We start from the raw sequence: 16120 nt of genomic DNA, 5'->3' as shown, positions 1-16120 counted from the left end.
ACCGAAAAGAACTGAGACAACTGGGGAAACCACCAACACTTTCACCATTAAGGTAATATGGGGACCCATTTGCAGAGGAGAAGAAACGACTCTTTCACGTCATAGTAATTCATGTGGTTAAAGAACTGAAGACGCAGAAATGAATGTTTGTCTACATAGCCTTGTCAAAGGTCCACAGAGCTAACAAGGAGGAAAATGGTAAGGAGAGTAATATGTGCGTTTCTAGTTTTCTCTTTTCTCTTTGCAGTTTTTCTTGGTAACAAGCGTGCTTCTGGGAAGGCAGCCTACATATCTCTTCGTGTTTTGGATACCCTTTTGGCTAGGTTGCCTGAAGCATACTTAGCTTTATTTATCAGAAAGGCCTAATGAATACAGTGAGGCCAGGAGGGTGGGGTCCAGGTAACAGAAAGTCATCCCAAGAGTACGAAAGATTAAGCATAAATAATGAAGGGACTGGGCAAGTACCTTCTACTGCGCCACTTATTTGCTTACTATTCAATTACTTCAAGTGTGTTCATATACTCAATTAGATCGAAAACTCTCTCAGCGAAGGAACCCTGGCTTATATTTCTTTTATAGGCTATGTACTTTAGGAACACAGAAAGCTGTCAACTAATACTTATTCATGATAGGAACCCCATCATTGGTGTGTTCTTCTAAGTAATCACATAGTGAGGATCACCAAGAGCTGGAGTGAGGGGTACTGGTGAATGATGGGACAACAGAATACAAAGAATACAAAGATTGGCACCTCTTCCTTGATGTAAGATGGTGCTGGGGGAATATGTGTGGCATCCTCAGAACAGTGCTAGGCATCCCAGTAAATCCTTGTCTTCCTACTTTTTAGTTTCCGTTCCTATACTTTTATCCTTTCTGGGCTAAGTGTAAAGATATGATTGCAACTTTTTAAAAAGTTTTTGGTTTATATACCTTATATACAACATAGTAATAATAATCCTATGGTGACTTTTAAAAGAGATAATCTAGCATTAGTTATTTTAAGGACCCCAGGTAATTCACTTCTGAATCTTTTAATTTCCTTTAAAATGATATCAGTGTTCTTCAGAATATCCTGCAAATTATGTCATTGCTAATGTATACCTACTCCAGAAAAGGGTTTTAAATTCCTCAGGATAAATAAGATAAAGGACAAGAGTTAGTTTAATAACAAACGTATGTTCTTTTCCATTTCTAACATTTATCAAAGAAAATAATCAAAGGATAGACAAGATAATAAAACAAGCATATATTTACTTATTACTAAAGAAAAAAATCTGTAAACTGTATATTTGCTATTAATGAAACATTAAGTTTTAAATAACTTGCAGAGTGGGAAGTCAAGGAAGCCTCACTTTCCTCAGGGTTCGTGCTAAAGAATGAATACCTTCAAAGGAGGCCCTTTAGAATTTCTACAAATAAAGTCCCTTGGATAAAATTCAAGACTAACAGAACTTGAATTCTTTAGAGCAAACAGTGTCAAAAGTGAGGTTCCAACAAATAAATACTTGAATTTAACTTTAGTAACATGGAGTAGAAAAGCGTGGAGGAGGATAATTATTAAAAATCATCATGATGGGATGTAAAATTCAGTAAACAAGCTCTTTGAAGAAACAAGTGAATGCTTTAATTCTTCAAACACTTGATGGAAAAGAAAACGTCACCCATACCTCTTTGGGTTCTAAAGCCATGCCCTGTGGACACACAGATGACCATGTCTCGCTCTATGTTGTCCCACGAGTGAATTGGCTCTCCGTCAGGGGTGTACAGTGTTCTGGCTGGGTGGGCCAGTTTGAGACGAGAGGAGCAGTCACTCAGCAGCTGAAACACAAAGGGACACACATACTGGGATGTGGAATGTCACACCATAATTACATATTAAAGAATCAACTCCTTTAAGAGAACTATTATCATGATATAAATATTCATTTTACTTGTAATTGTTAGAAAGAGGTACACTGTATAGCACAGGGAACTCTACTCAACACTCTGTAATGACCTATATGGAAAAGAATCTAAAGAAAGAGTGGATATATGCATATGTATAACTGATTCACTTTGCTGTATAGCAGAAAGTAACACAACTTGTAAATCAACTAAACTCCAAAAAAAGTTAAACAAAAAAAAGGAAGAGGTATAGAAGGAGATGAGAAGAAGGGCTTACAAATGTTCCCTAATGTGTTAAACGGTAAGGAACTTCAGTGCTTGTCAGTGGATTTGTCCTTGTAGGTCTCTATTTTTCTATGTAGAAGAGGCCTCTTGCTGTTTAAGAAATGACTAAATATGAAAGACCTTGGCTTGAAGAATCTAGACTTGTTAGAATAGCTCATTTTTTTTTCAATGAGCAAGAAGCTAGAAGGACAAAAGCACTGACCTGGCTCTGGCCTCTGTATGACTCAGACAAGTCAGGCAACTTCCCTATGAAAGAGTCTCTTTCACTATAAAATCAAATTTTTGGTCTAACACCTCTTTGACTCTATGATTCTATGATCAAAAGTCTTTTTCTTTTCAATTGGTAAATTTAAAAACTATGTTTAGGGGCCTAATTCAATTTCTCTCAATTTTCCTTGAAATATTCATAAAAACACATGTACAGATACGAAGTGTCAAGAGTACTAAACAGATTGGCTAACCTGTCACCAGACCCCTAAGGGTGGTTCTATTAGTCTGAATAAGACTTTAAGACAAAACAATGCAAGCAAGCAGGAGGAAAGTAAGAGGTTTCCACACACCTGCCTGTATGGCTTTTACCTATCATGCAGGTCAAACACCTGCTCTCCCAAAATGAAGGAGCCAGGTCCACATGTGTTCCAACTCACCTTCTATACTTTAAAAAAATTTTTTTAACAGCTTTATTGAGGTTTAATTTACATGCCATAAAATTCATTAATTTCAAGTACGAAACAATCAATGATTTGTAGTAAACTGATAAAGTTGTGCAACCATCCCACAACACAATTTTAGAACATTCCCATCACCCCAAGAATCTCTCTCATGGCCACTGCAGTCACTTCTGTGACTTCTGCGACTGCAGTACTTCTTTTTATATATCGAATTAGGAGCTACAACTCACAGCAATGCAGGGTGGCAGTGGGCAGAGCTGGGCAAGTAATGGCATCTTGCATTTGGAAAATGAATCAGTAATATGAAGGAAGACATGAAAGAAGTGGTGAGATAATGCAATTCAGAGAGTGAAGTTTTCACTCACTATTGTGAGCAAGAGATGAATGCACTGAATTGAACAGTAATGGAAATTATCCCAGAATACATTCCCATCTGTAGAGTGGGATAGTTAGAGAAGAGCAGTGGGAGAATGGACTTAAATGCAGTCCTACACCTCTTGCTAAATGACAGCCAGTCAGCAGCCATTTGATTCTGATTCAGGATCTAGGCGTGGATCCTAACAGCTCCCAAGTCAAAATTTAGGAGAACAAAGGAGAACTAATGTCTTCTGTCAAGAGATCTCTCCTTGAAGGAGGAGATATAAATAGAAAAATTAACATCAGTAACTATATGAGGCTTATGAAAATATTCTACGACATAAAAATGGTATCTGTACACAAGGTGAAGATTTAACAAAAAGATTTAGAGCACAAATACATTTTAGAGAGTACCTATATTGTGCTCCCCCCAAATTTGGTAAAATATGACTTCCATAAACACACACACACACACTCCCACACACACACAGAAATGAGATGACAACAGCTCAAAGGAAAGGAGCATTGCTGAGATGCAGGCAGAGATAATGATGGTGATAATGACGATGGTAACAACAATAGCAGTTAAAATTTACTAGCACATTCCTGTGGGCTAGAAACTTTTCTAAAAGTTTCTAAGGACAATCTAATATTTTTTCTGTGAAAACAATTATTATCCCCCTTTTGTTGATGAGAAAAATGGAGAACAAAGACATTAATATCATAACCAAGGTCACACAGCTGGTAAAAGAAGAAACAGAGGTTTAAATTGGGATGAATAGACAGCCGAATGAGAGGTAAGGAAATAAAAGACTCAAGAGCAGAATTATACTCCGTCTTAAAAGCAGGAAAAAGCAGACTCAATTTTGTAGAAAATCAAATCAGTATTAGGGAGGGCTAAGTTGAGAAAATCTCATAGGATACAGAGAAAGGATAAGACAAAATTTATGAGAAAAATGTAAAACATTTGGAATGTCAAGACATCAGATATTAAACCTATACATTATTGGTGTTACTGGAGAAGAATCCAGAATAAATTAAACTTAAGCAATTATTCAAAACACAGAAGAAAACGTTCGTGTTTCAAAGACCCATGTCTTCAGATCAAATAGGCTAACCTAGGATAAGGCACAGTTAATGAAAAAAATGACTAGTATTTAAATATAACTGGGCAAAAAGTATGACTTTCAGACATGGGGGGAAAATGCAGTTATGTTTAGACCTGTTTTCTGCAACAATGAATACCAAAAAAAAAAAGAAAAGAAAGAAAATCTCTGAAGTTTTTAGGGGAAAATGTTTCAGTATAAGAACTCAGTATCCAGCTAAATTATTACTTAGGTTACAGGAAACAAAAGATATCCTTATGTGTACAAAAACTCAGAAAATATATCACTCAGATACATTTCGGATTATTAAAAAATGAATGAAATTCCATCACCATGGAAAAGTCATAATATAAAGTGACTAATATTAAGCAGTAAGACCACTAGAACATGATACAGCTGTTATAAAAATGGTCAGAAAATAAATGAATTTAAAATTTTAAGGTAAGTCTCCATAGAGAAAAAATAAAGTAAAAATGTAAGACATCACCAAAAAGGGACATGGGCAAGGAAAAGAGAAACCAAAGCATTCAAACTTTCTAGCTATTCATGGGGGAAAAAGATGCTGTTTCTTCTTTTTTTCCATCGTTAGGAATATTTACTTTTATGATTATAATCAATGCAATAAAACAAAAAATCAGAATAAGAGAAACAGTTCTTCTAAAGGAGTAGGCAAAATCATCATCATGTGAACTTTATATGATTTCATTCTTAGAAAATTTATGTAAATTGAATGAGAAATTAATAACAAAAAGAATGCTTAGTAAAGTGGCCAAGCACAAAATAAATTATAAAACATCAGTAGTTTTATGTTGTTCACCAAAAAAAAGTATTTAAAAAAATACAGTGGGGGTAAATTCATCCCAACATCAAACCAACTCAGAATGTCAATTATTTTAAAATGTGAGGCCCTTCCTTATAAATAATTATAAAATTTTACTGAAGGACAAAAAAAAGATGTATATGTATATAAAACAATGCCAAAGAATTCAATCTGGCTGCAAAGATTGAATATTGTAAAAGGTGTCAATTCTTATGAAAGTAATTAATAGCCTAACATAACTACAGTCAAAACTCCTGTAGGATGATTTTAGGGTGTTGAAATGTAATTCCAAACTTCATCTATAAAAATCAACAGGCAAGGATAATCAAGTAAAGTCTGAAAACAAAGTACAACATTAGGCAACTTCTATCAGATATTAAAATATATTAAAAAGTTATAGTATTCTAAAAGTATTAGATAGCCTAAAAGCAGAAGTTAATAAGAATTTAGTATATTATAAAGTTTGTATTCCAGCTCAATGGGGAGAACAAAAAAGATTATTCAGCAAGTAGGGCTGAGATAATAATTTTAAGCCAATAAATAAAACAGACAAAATAGCTTCACTCAAATTTTACACCAGAACGAAGTTTCACACAGTTTAAAAAGTAAACGGGAAAGACACAATTATAAAAATCTTAAGATGAATCTTTATATGACATAAGGATAGTAAAATACTATTGGAACATGAAAAGCAAAGAACAAACTTTTAAAATATATTAATTTCTGTACCTTAAAAAATCTCCTAGACACAATGGCAAATTGGATCATTGTTACAATAAATCTGACAAAGTTACACATAGTAGGCTTGTTACTTTAAAAAAAGAAGATTCATATCAGTGTGAAAAATACTTCCAGCAGAAAAATAGCAAAGAATTTGTCAGGAATTCACAGATTACTAATAAATGGTAAAACAAAGCAAGTCAAAATCACTTTTACAAATAATTAAAGACATATAAATTAAAGCATGGGTATAACATTCTCTCCTGTCAACCTGCAAATACATGTTTCTAAGTGATGGCAATTAGCATTGTTGATAACTCATGTAAACAGCAGGTAAGTGGGAACTCTCATTCACCACTTGTGGGAGCATTGACTCCTGAAATCGTCCTAGAAAACAAGCTGGCGATAGCTATCAAAATTCTCAAGCGCATTTACATAATTTGACCTAGCAATTCTTCTAGGAATTTATCTGGGGGAAATAATCAGAAAATTAAATAAAGATTTATATATAGATATGTTTACTGGAGCATGCTTTATGATAGCAAAAAATTAAAAACAATCTAAATGGCAAACAATAGAAAACTGGATGAGTAAGTAATAATCCATCCAGTTGATAGAAGATGATGATGCCATTGAAAATAATGTTTTGTTAAAGAATATTAAATTATATGGGCAAAAAGTCACAACAGTTTGTTAGGCAAATAACACAGGTTGCAAAATTATATATATACCATGTGATCTACTATGATCACAATGGCAAACAAATATATAAATAACCATGTAGAAACCATAGGAATATATCTACTAAAATTTTAATAACTGTGGTTATTTGTGGGTGATAGAATTTTCATTTCCTTCTTGGTGCTTTTCCTTTTTCTAATATTAATGCACTGGCTGTATGTTGTTTTATAATTAGAAAACAGAACAAATGTTATTCAAATAATCAAAAAATTCATAGTGATTACAATAGATTCGTATGCTTCATATGGTTTTGCAGTTTTTCTAAATTTTCCATAACAATAGTCACTATCTTAGTCTGCTTGGGCTGCCAAAACAAATACCATTGACTGAGTGGCTTAAACAAAGGAAATTTATTTCTCACCGCTCTGGAGGCTGGCAAGTCAAGATCAAGCTGTGGTTTGATTTGGTTTCTGGTGAGAGCTCCTCCTGGCTTACAGACAGCTAGCTGCCTTCCTCATATGATGGGAGAAGAGAGAGAGATCGCTCTTTTTCTCTTCTTATAAACCCACAAATGTTATCAGGTTAGGGCCCCACCCTTAAGGTCATTTAACCTTAATTGCCTCCTAAAAGCTCTATCCCCAAATACAATCACATTGGGGGTTAGGGCTTTAACATAAGAAATCGGGGGGTGGGAGGTGGAGACACACAATTCAGCCCATAGCAGTTATATATTTTTCTGCTCCAAGGCAGCCAGAGAGTATGATTAACTGAGTTTCTATTTGGACTGGGAGCAGTGGGGAGCTGTCCTAGAATTGTGCGGATATGTCTCTGGGAGAAATTTCTGTAGTTTGAAAAGATCCTACATAAGGATAATTCTTATACTTTCCCCTACTTTACCACTAAAATGTCACTCGTCTATAGAGATTGTGTTCTGTTTATAATCAGAAAAATAAATATAATTTAATAACGGCATATACCAAATACAAAATATGACTTAAATCTGTAGCTATTTCACTCGGTGTTCACAAAGATCTATTTACATGAGACTTAGTTAATGAGTTTACAAAAATCTTTTAAAAGTAAATTTGAAAACAAAAGGCATTTTCAGTACAATTAGGTTCTAAAATATCTAGTTAGCTTATGACTTTTAATGACATTCTTAATTCTCAGTTTTTCAAATATATCCAAATTTACTCAAGTACCTTCTTTAAAGTGGGTAATATAAATTAAATGTTTGTAATTTTTGCAATAACAAAAACTCATAATAAAAGAACAATGTTCTATACATAATTCTTCACCCACAATCTCTTTTGTGAGCTTTCATGGGCCAGGTCCTCTCAGAGTGGCTCACGTGGGCATCACAGAACTATTTCATATTCCCTGAGGACATGAGGTACTTGCCTCTCCAAATCAAAAAAATCTGTTTCTCCTTCTTTCAGCTTCCACTCACGCATTCAGAACTGTGCTTGGCTGTGAGAGAACACATTGCTTTTGAGATTCTGTAGAATCAGAGAGAGGTTGCTGGGATGAGAGGAGACAGATGCTTTAGGACCATAGAAGGAGGGGCCCTGATAGTCATAAATCAGAGAAAGATGATGGCCCTGAAGAAAGAGCCACTAACCCTAGAGAGGGTGTCACCTTGGTGCACTGATGACAGATGAGCCTACACCAGTTGGAGATGAGAGTTTGCTCCAGCCATGTTCAAAGACTGGGTAGGAAGAATGTGGTTCAATCACCCAGAATAGCCACAGCAGTGAACGAAGTTGAGGGAAAGCCTGCATTAGATGGGATTCAAATACCTTCTGGGGGTTTCATTACAGAAAGTAGAGTGAAGCACCTTGAAATGCGTTCTGTTCCTCATTCTTCTGGTAAAAGTACCAACCACTGAAACTCTGAGCTTCTCTGGAATTGGTGTTGTTAGCCAGATTCCCCTAGTAAAATCTGAACCCTACTCTTCCTGTTGTTTATTTGTTTCACACACACAGTCCATTCTCCTGAACTTTTCTTTACAGCCTGAGAGCCTGAAAGGATACATTTCTAACTGATGACAAAGAATCTCATTCAGATCCCTAAAATCAAAATCAAAACAGAAAAAGGAAAAAGGGAAAGAAAGAGATTAGAAAGAACATTTTTTAAATAAAGCAAAAGAAGAAATAATATGCAGAAAACTTTCTAGACATTGCCTAAGTAGCTTTCTACACACAGGCCACATTAGTCTCCCCAAAACATTGGTTTTACTATGCCATGACCTTATTCAGAGACAAACTAGTGGTTCATGCACTCTAGTCTGGGGTAGTGTAATGGACTGAACTGTGTCCTTCCCCAGACTCATAGGCTGAAAAGACACTAGAGCTCTCTCTCCACATGTGCTCAGAGGAAAGGCTCTGAGAGGACACAGTGGTGAGAAGTCAGCCATCTGCCACTCAGAAAAAGAGTCCACATCAGAAGCCAACCCTGCTGGCATCTTGTTCTTGGACTTTCCAGCCTCCAGAAGTGTGAGCAATAAATTTCTGTTGTCTGAGCCACCCAGTCTGTGGTATTTTGTTATAGCAGCCCAAGTAGACTATACAGAGAGTATGTGGTGTCCACCCTATATGCTTTTTTTTTTTTTTTTTTTGCGGTACACGGCCCTCTCACCGCTGTGGCCTCTCCTGTTGCGGAGCACAGGCTCTGGACGCGCAGGCCCAGTGGCCATGGCTCACGGGCCCAGCAGCTCCACGGCATGTGGGATCTTCCCGGACCGGGGCACGAACCCGTGTCCCCTGCATCAGCAGGCGGACTCTCAACCACTGTGCCACCAGGGAAGCCTACCCTATATGCTTTTGAACAGTCTCTCCAGTTGTCTGTATCTCTCCCTAATTCTCAGTCCAGGTACCATCTACTCGTATGTTTATGAATTCTAACACCCATACCTCTGTGTGTGATGCCCCTCATGCTTGTTAATGCTTTTTTCTGCCTAAATGTTGAATCTTACCCATTTCTCAAGTTCCATCAGAGCTCCTGGTTGCGTCCTCTGGGGAGCCTTTCTCCTTCACCCCAGGTGGGCCCAGTGTTCCCTCCTCTGAACTACTGAACTTCCTGTATGTACTACTGACCTGACCTTCATCACATGCTGTTAGTATTTCTCTAAGAGGAAGGTCAGCTCCCTTAGCAAATTTTTCTTACAATCTGTGTTCATCATAACCAAATATGGAACACAAAGAAAAACACATAATAAAGAAATACCACTTTTATTAGGCCACCAGTAATAAGACCATCCAATAAACACTTCCAAAAATAAAATCCTTCCAGTCTTTTTCTTTTAGGTTTGTGCATGCATGTATATAGACTCTAACTGTACGTGCTTTATAGTATGCTTCTTTCATTTAGTATATCTTGAACATCTTTATTGACATTCTTTCTAAAGTTGATTTTAATTATGGTAATATTCCATCCTATACACTATAATTCATTTAACCAACTCCCTATTGAAAAGTGTTTACTTCTAATCTATATATGTTATAAATAGCCCCATGATAATTATTCTTACCAAACAAACTTCGCATAAATTCATGAAAATATCCTTGGGATAAGGTTCTAGAAGTGCATTTTCTTATGATTTGTATAGCCACATGGTCCTCCAAAAAGTTTTACTTCCATCGACATGAGAGTGCCCGTTTCTCTATAAACCTAAGTAAAGCTTGATATATTTTCAAATGTTTTGCCAGTTGGAAGTATGCATTTAATGAGAACATAGATCATGCGTCATTTTATTCCTCCTATTGCTATAGGTTAACCTGTCAATTATACTGCACTATAAAGTTTTCAAACCCTTTTCACACACATAAATTAGGATAATACTTTGCAGCATCTAGCACAGTGCCCTTTATGTACAAAGTTCATAAAAAATTATATGATCATGGAATAATATGTATGGCATGGCTTTTATATGCTACATGAGAGTCACATAAATCAAAAAGTCATTCTTTCACCAGGTATATGTAATTTTTGTAAAAGTTATGGTAAGTTTTTGCTATCCTGAGCCTGACAGGCTATCTTTAATCCTCGTCCCTGCTCTACTTTTTATTTATTAATCATTTCATATTCCCTCACTAATGTATCAGTTCTAGTTGCAATGGTTATGTGCATCTTAAGACTTAACATCTGCAATACAAACTCTGTGATTTTCAAAGAAACCAGCAAGGAAGAAACATTTCAGGTTTGTTATAGAAACTGTTCTAGGGTGTTCTCTCCTGAAAAAGTTTCACTCATTTTAAAAAATCACTTTCCTTTTTCTTCCCCATGTGTATGAAGTTCCTTTACTTGTATTCCTAGTTTTGAATTTATTGTCTGCATTTTTCTCTCTTCTTTCTCAAATACAGCAAATCGGTTGTCAACTTCTGAGATGCAATTGCTTTCACAGTTCTTATCCAAAGTCCTTGTCAAAGAGAAGTGGTCTCCATCACACTTTGAAATCACCAACCTTCAGGGACACAACTCCTCTGAGGTGCCCCTGCCACTCTGGGTGCCCCCATGAGCCTCCATGAACTCCTCCAGGCCTGCCTGCTGCACTGTCTTGCCTTTCCTTCCATCTCCCACCAACATCTCACCTTTATATGACTTCCTCTTGTCCCAGAAAAAATTATAAAAACATTTCACAAATAATAAAGCCCAACAACTATTATAAGATATCACTGCAACAAATAAGACTTTTAAAAATTCTACCAAAATCCATTTATTAGGTACCTAAAGTTTTCATTTAAAGACTAAGACAAAATGTCAACTTTTAGAATTGTATCATTGATATTGCAAACAATAAATGAACTGTTACTCATCTTTTCTTTAGTCAATGTTTTAATTCTGGAAAGTGGAAAGTTTGCCATAGTTCCAAGAATCTGTGTGACAAGAATATGATAGATTTCCTCTAGTGAATACTGTTGTTTTCCCCACGGGGAACATATCCAGTGAATAATCACTCTTTTGTGAACTAGGTTTAAAATGGAACAGGAAAACTATTTTAAATTATCTTAAAGTTTAGATTTACTCTAAACTTGGGTGCAATGAGTTTAATTGTCATTGTTCTCTGCTGGCCAAGTGTCATATTCTGATGCACACATTATGTCAGACAGCATTGGACTCCACCCTGTGAGGAAAGTATTACTCCCATTTTAGAGATGAGAAAATGAGATTTAGAGAGGTAAAATAATTTGCCTGACCTAACAATCTATAAATGTCAGCGCTGGAATTTGAAAACAGGCCTATAAAACACTCTCCTTTCACACTAGGTTTACCTCTGAAATAGTTCTGCCCCGGGCATAAGTGCCATCTTCAGGTCTGCCTCCATTTAGGTAAATCCACGCTCGTTTTGCATCGGGTTGCTTAGACAAGCTGCTCCTCTTGAATGATATACATTTAGGTGCAGTTGGAGAATTTCCCTTGGATTGCAGTTCTTGGACTTCAGAAAGCTGTGCCTGTTAAGAAAAGCCCAGAGAATGCCATGGTTAGAGAATTGTCTGTTTAGTGTCTATGCGTGTGTGTCTGTGCATGTGTCTGTGTGCGTGTGTGTGTGTGCATGTGCGTGTAGAATATGCTGAAAGAAATATCTTATAATTGTACATCATACGGAAAAAAGATTTAGGAATTACATTACCCTCTCCTATCACTGACTCTTCTGTAAATTCCCCTTGCTTCAATGCATCACTGTAAGCAATAATAATCATTAGAGTAATAATAATAAGGCACTTATTTTGGCAAAGCACTTAACTTTCATTTATAATTTGGAGAAATAAATAGAGCTATGTTTTTGGATTTTTGTATGGCGTTTCTCCTACTGAGTGATTTCTCTGCATCTAACAAATGAGTTTTTGATTAGAGTCACAGCATCATTTCCTTTAACCAAGACATGCTTAAGGGAATGTACATGACTATTGTTTAAATCTTTACTCTCTGTCTTTTAAAATACAGCAGCCACCTTTATATTCTGCCAGATCCCTGCCAGGCAGCTTTTCATCCTACTTCAAGCATGTCCTAGTTCAATGCTTTGCATTCATTCCCTGGTCAGTGATTTATCCTTCTTAGCTTGGCAAGAAGTCATATTTCTAGCGATGTCAATTTCTTTTTTCTAGTAACCTTGACTTGGGCACACGCCTAAGATTTAGATTGAACACATTTCATGATTTGAGAAACCCTATTAAATAAGAACACATCATTTTGATGAAAAACTTCACAAAGCAAAAAGTTTTCCCAGGTCTCTCTATCCCCAATCCTCTCTCAACAGCTGACCTTTCTCTTCTCGTCTTTTTTATGTCTGGCAATCCTGTCTGATTAATCAATTGGATTGAAACTGCTTTTTGAATTCCTCACTTCTGAATGTCTCCATTGAAATTAGTATTTTGCTCCTTCCTCTTTTTACATATTGAGACATACCCTTCGGAGTGATGAGCAATGAAGCCATAAGGCTCAACTTGACTACATTTATTATAATTACCTTTGTACATATCCACTGGGCCTTTTTCTCTTCTTTGCTAAGGTCATAATTTCTGGTCTCCATTCAAACAAAACAGACTTTCATATGAGCTGGCTGTGGCTTAGATAGTTACTCTCCAAATGCCAACTCAATGCTTGGCATATGCTTATGTGGTCATTACTGACCAGATGCCGAGAATATATTAATAGCATAATTTAAAAATTCAATACTGTACTTTTAAAAGCTTATAAAAGAGCCCGAGTCTTTAATGTCTGGAGTCCTAAAGATCATACCTCTGTATGTCTTATAAGGTCCATGAGTTTAATTTCCTCTTGAGTCTGCTTAGTCCAGCCTCCTTCCACTACCACCGGCTGCACAGGGCTTTTGTTGGGAACCATGGTGGCTGGCTGACATGCTGCTACCCGCCGCCCTGGGGAAAGAAGTCTCTGGAAATGTTTCTGATGATAGGCTTTCAGATTTCAAATAAATTGGTTTGGCTTTCTATGCATAAATCATTTCACTTGGGAGCAGAGGGTAAAATACTAAATATATCATAAAAGCAAAGATGCCTAAGGTAATAAGATCTAACAATGTCTCTTCATACGGGAGCTTGAGGCTTTAAATAGCCAGGATATGCATACTCAGTGTACAGATGGAAAAGAAAGATAACACGCTGACTTCCACACTGGCCCCAACCTCTCATCCACGATATGGTTCAGCGGTAATTTAGTCAAATAGAATCCATGACCTATATAGCCCATCATCTCTTCCAGTCATGGAACATATGTTTTGTTCTCTTCACTAATAATAAGCCTTTCCCCCACAATTAGTTTAGCAGCCTGGGGATTAAGTATTTCTAAAATAATATTAACCCAAGAGACAGGAGGCCTTTTTTTTTTTTCTATCTAATAATACCCTGCGAACACGATTAGTTTCTGACACCTCTGCTGTGTCCTCTGGGCTCTTAAGAAGCTGTGGTAAGAGAAAATATTTATCGGAATGGTGTATTCTAAAGAATCACAGGCATACATTAATAAGTGTGGTGATTTGAATTTATGCATTCTTTCAGCTAGACCACTTTAAATCATTATAAAAGAGGTTTAAAGGTCACACTTATTAAATTGTTTTCTTCTTCTGGGTTGAAGATATACTGAGCACTGAGTCTCAGACTGATCTCGAAACTTCTTAAGTACAAATAATGCTTTCTCTTGGATGTTCCTTCTAGAAACCTATGTTGAACATCAGGTATGAGTCAGGCATTGTGCTGGATGGTGCACATACAAAACATGTTCGAGACTAAGTCCTTGCCTCAAAGGCTTACACTTTGGTAAGGAAGGCAAATGTCAAGGAAATGATTACACCAATAACTGATTGTAACTGTGTTGCACCATGGAAGTACAGGGTGTGTAAAAGCATGTAAAACAGGCTGCTGACCTAGTCTGAAGTGTCAGAAAAGGCTTTTTTGAGAAAGTAACACTTAGGTGGATAAAATAATAGAAATGCTGAAATGACGTTAAGTCCTAATTTTGTTGCCAGGAGACTTATAATGTGCAGGTTTTCATACCGTGACTATGAACAAAACATTTTGAAAATAACTCAGCATTTGTAGAGGATAACACATTTGTGCTCTTATAGCTCAAGTTTGTGTAAATAGATCCAGCAATAAAAATAGGTGGCAGAAATGACTTTTCAGGGAAATCAGAACTCTATGTACCTAATAAGCATTCATATGCAATTTATGGTTATGGAGAAAACATAATTGAATTAACAGCCAATGAGTTACAGTGACAATGCCATTAGGCAACATGTTTTGGAGAAGAGCACAGTGGCACCAGAAAAATACATAACAGAAATTTATGCCAAATATAGTTTTCAGCTGACTCTACTCATAATGTACAGACAACATTAATTTATCTGCATAAATTCTTGTGGATAACATCTCAATAAATATTTTATTTATAATGCATTTTGAACACTAAAATTTTGCTCAACTAAAGACAGTTCTCCAATAGTTTATCATTTACACTGTTAAGAGCCAGGATTTGAATATAAGAAAGAGCAAAAAACACATGCATTATTGTTTTCTGTCAACTTGTTTCTAATGGTCTTCAGAAAATGAAAGCATTTGCACTCTAACTTTTATAAAGGGACATAATATCATCACAAAAGATTTTCATAATAAACTAGCCTTTATGTAGGTAAGAATAACAAATAGAAACAAAACAAAAATGTATTGAATAAATTACTTTTTATTTTCTTATTACATTTTCCATATATTCTGTTTTATTTCACATGTGATTGGTGGGGGAGGGGGGAAGAGAATATCTAACTATTAATGGGGAAAGCTAGAGAACGTGGGTACTTTGCTGTTCTTTCAGACTATAAATCTCACCTGGACAGCTCTCCTCATATCTCTCCTTTATTGGGAGGGCGCCTCCTGGTTCAGCACCATATGTGCCCGAAAGGATTAGTCCACCTCATTTGGGGTTTCAGTTAGCAGATCCATTTAGTTCTCCCACTAAATAAAATGTTCCAGCATTGCCTTTATATGTAACAAAGGTGATACTTTGGCCTGATCTGCCATCCTTCAGTTTTGTTTATCTGTTTTTAAGATCCCAACTGGGAAAATGGACTGCCTTCTCAGGAATCCCTGTTCTAATGTTTAGTGAATATTCATTCTGTACTAAGCATGTAGTAAATATCTGGCATTTGTAACTTAATCATAAAAACCCCACAAAGTTATTACTACAATTTCATTAATATTAGCAATGATCATGCTTACAAATGAAATGTAAAATCAGCTTACCATAGTACTTTGTACACAGTATATGCTCAATAAAAATTCGCTGTATTTACCAATCCTTATAATAATACGATATAATTGATTTGGTCACTGTTCATACCTCCCAAACCTCCTCTTTCATCCAATGCTCAAGAAGCTCACAATCCAGAGGCAGACCTGTGGAGCCCCAATCCTGAGTCGGCCACAATCCAAGGGCCGGAAACCTGATTCCTTTCTGACTTGCCCATCATTCAGCCATGTGGATGACAGGGTCTTGGTGCACTGGCCAGGTGTCAGGCCTGAGCCTCTGAGGTGGGAGAGCCAAGTACAGGACATTAGACCACCAGAGACCTCCCGGCCCCACGTAAT

At 36.4% G+C, this 16120-nt stretch overlaps 1 protein-coding gene across 1 annotated transcript in view; it reads right to left on the bottom strand.

The window, feature by feature from the left end:
* Positions 1-16120, bottom strand: part of DCDC1 (doublecortin domain containing 1) — a 461265-nt gene that overhangs the window by 13646 nt on the left and 431499 nt on the right. Inside the window, 3 exon segments of the mRNA XM_079930692.1 lie at positions 1668-1818; positions 11795-11974; positions 13263-13399. Of these exon segments, the coding sequence (XP_079786818.1) occupies positions 1668-1818; positions 11795-11974; positions 13263-13399 (468 nt within the window).

This window comes from Stenella coeruleoalba (genome assembly GCF_951394435.1).
Source record: "Stenella coeruleoalba genome assembly, chromosome: 8".
Classification (NCBI taxonomy): domain Eukaryota; kingdom Metazoa; phylum Chordata; class Mammalia; order Artiodactyla; family Delphinidae; genus Stenella; species Stenella coeruleoalba.
Note: the sequence above shows the minus strand (reverse complement) of the source record. Positions and strands in the feature narration are given on the sequence as shown.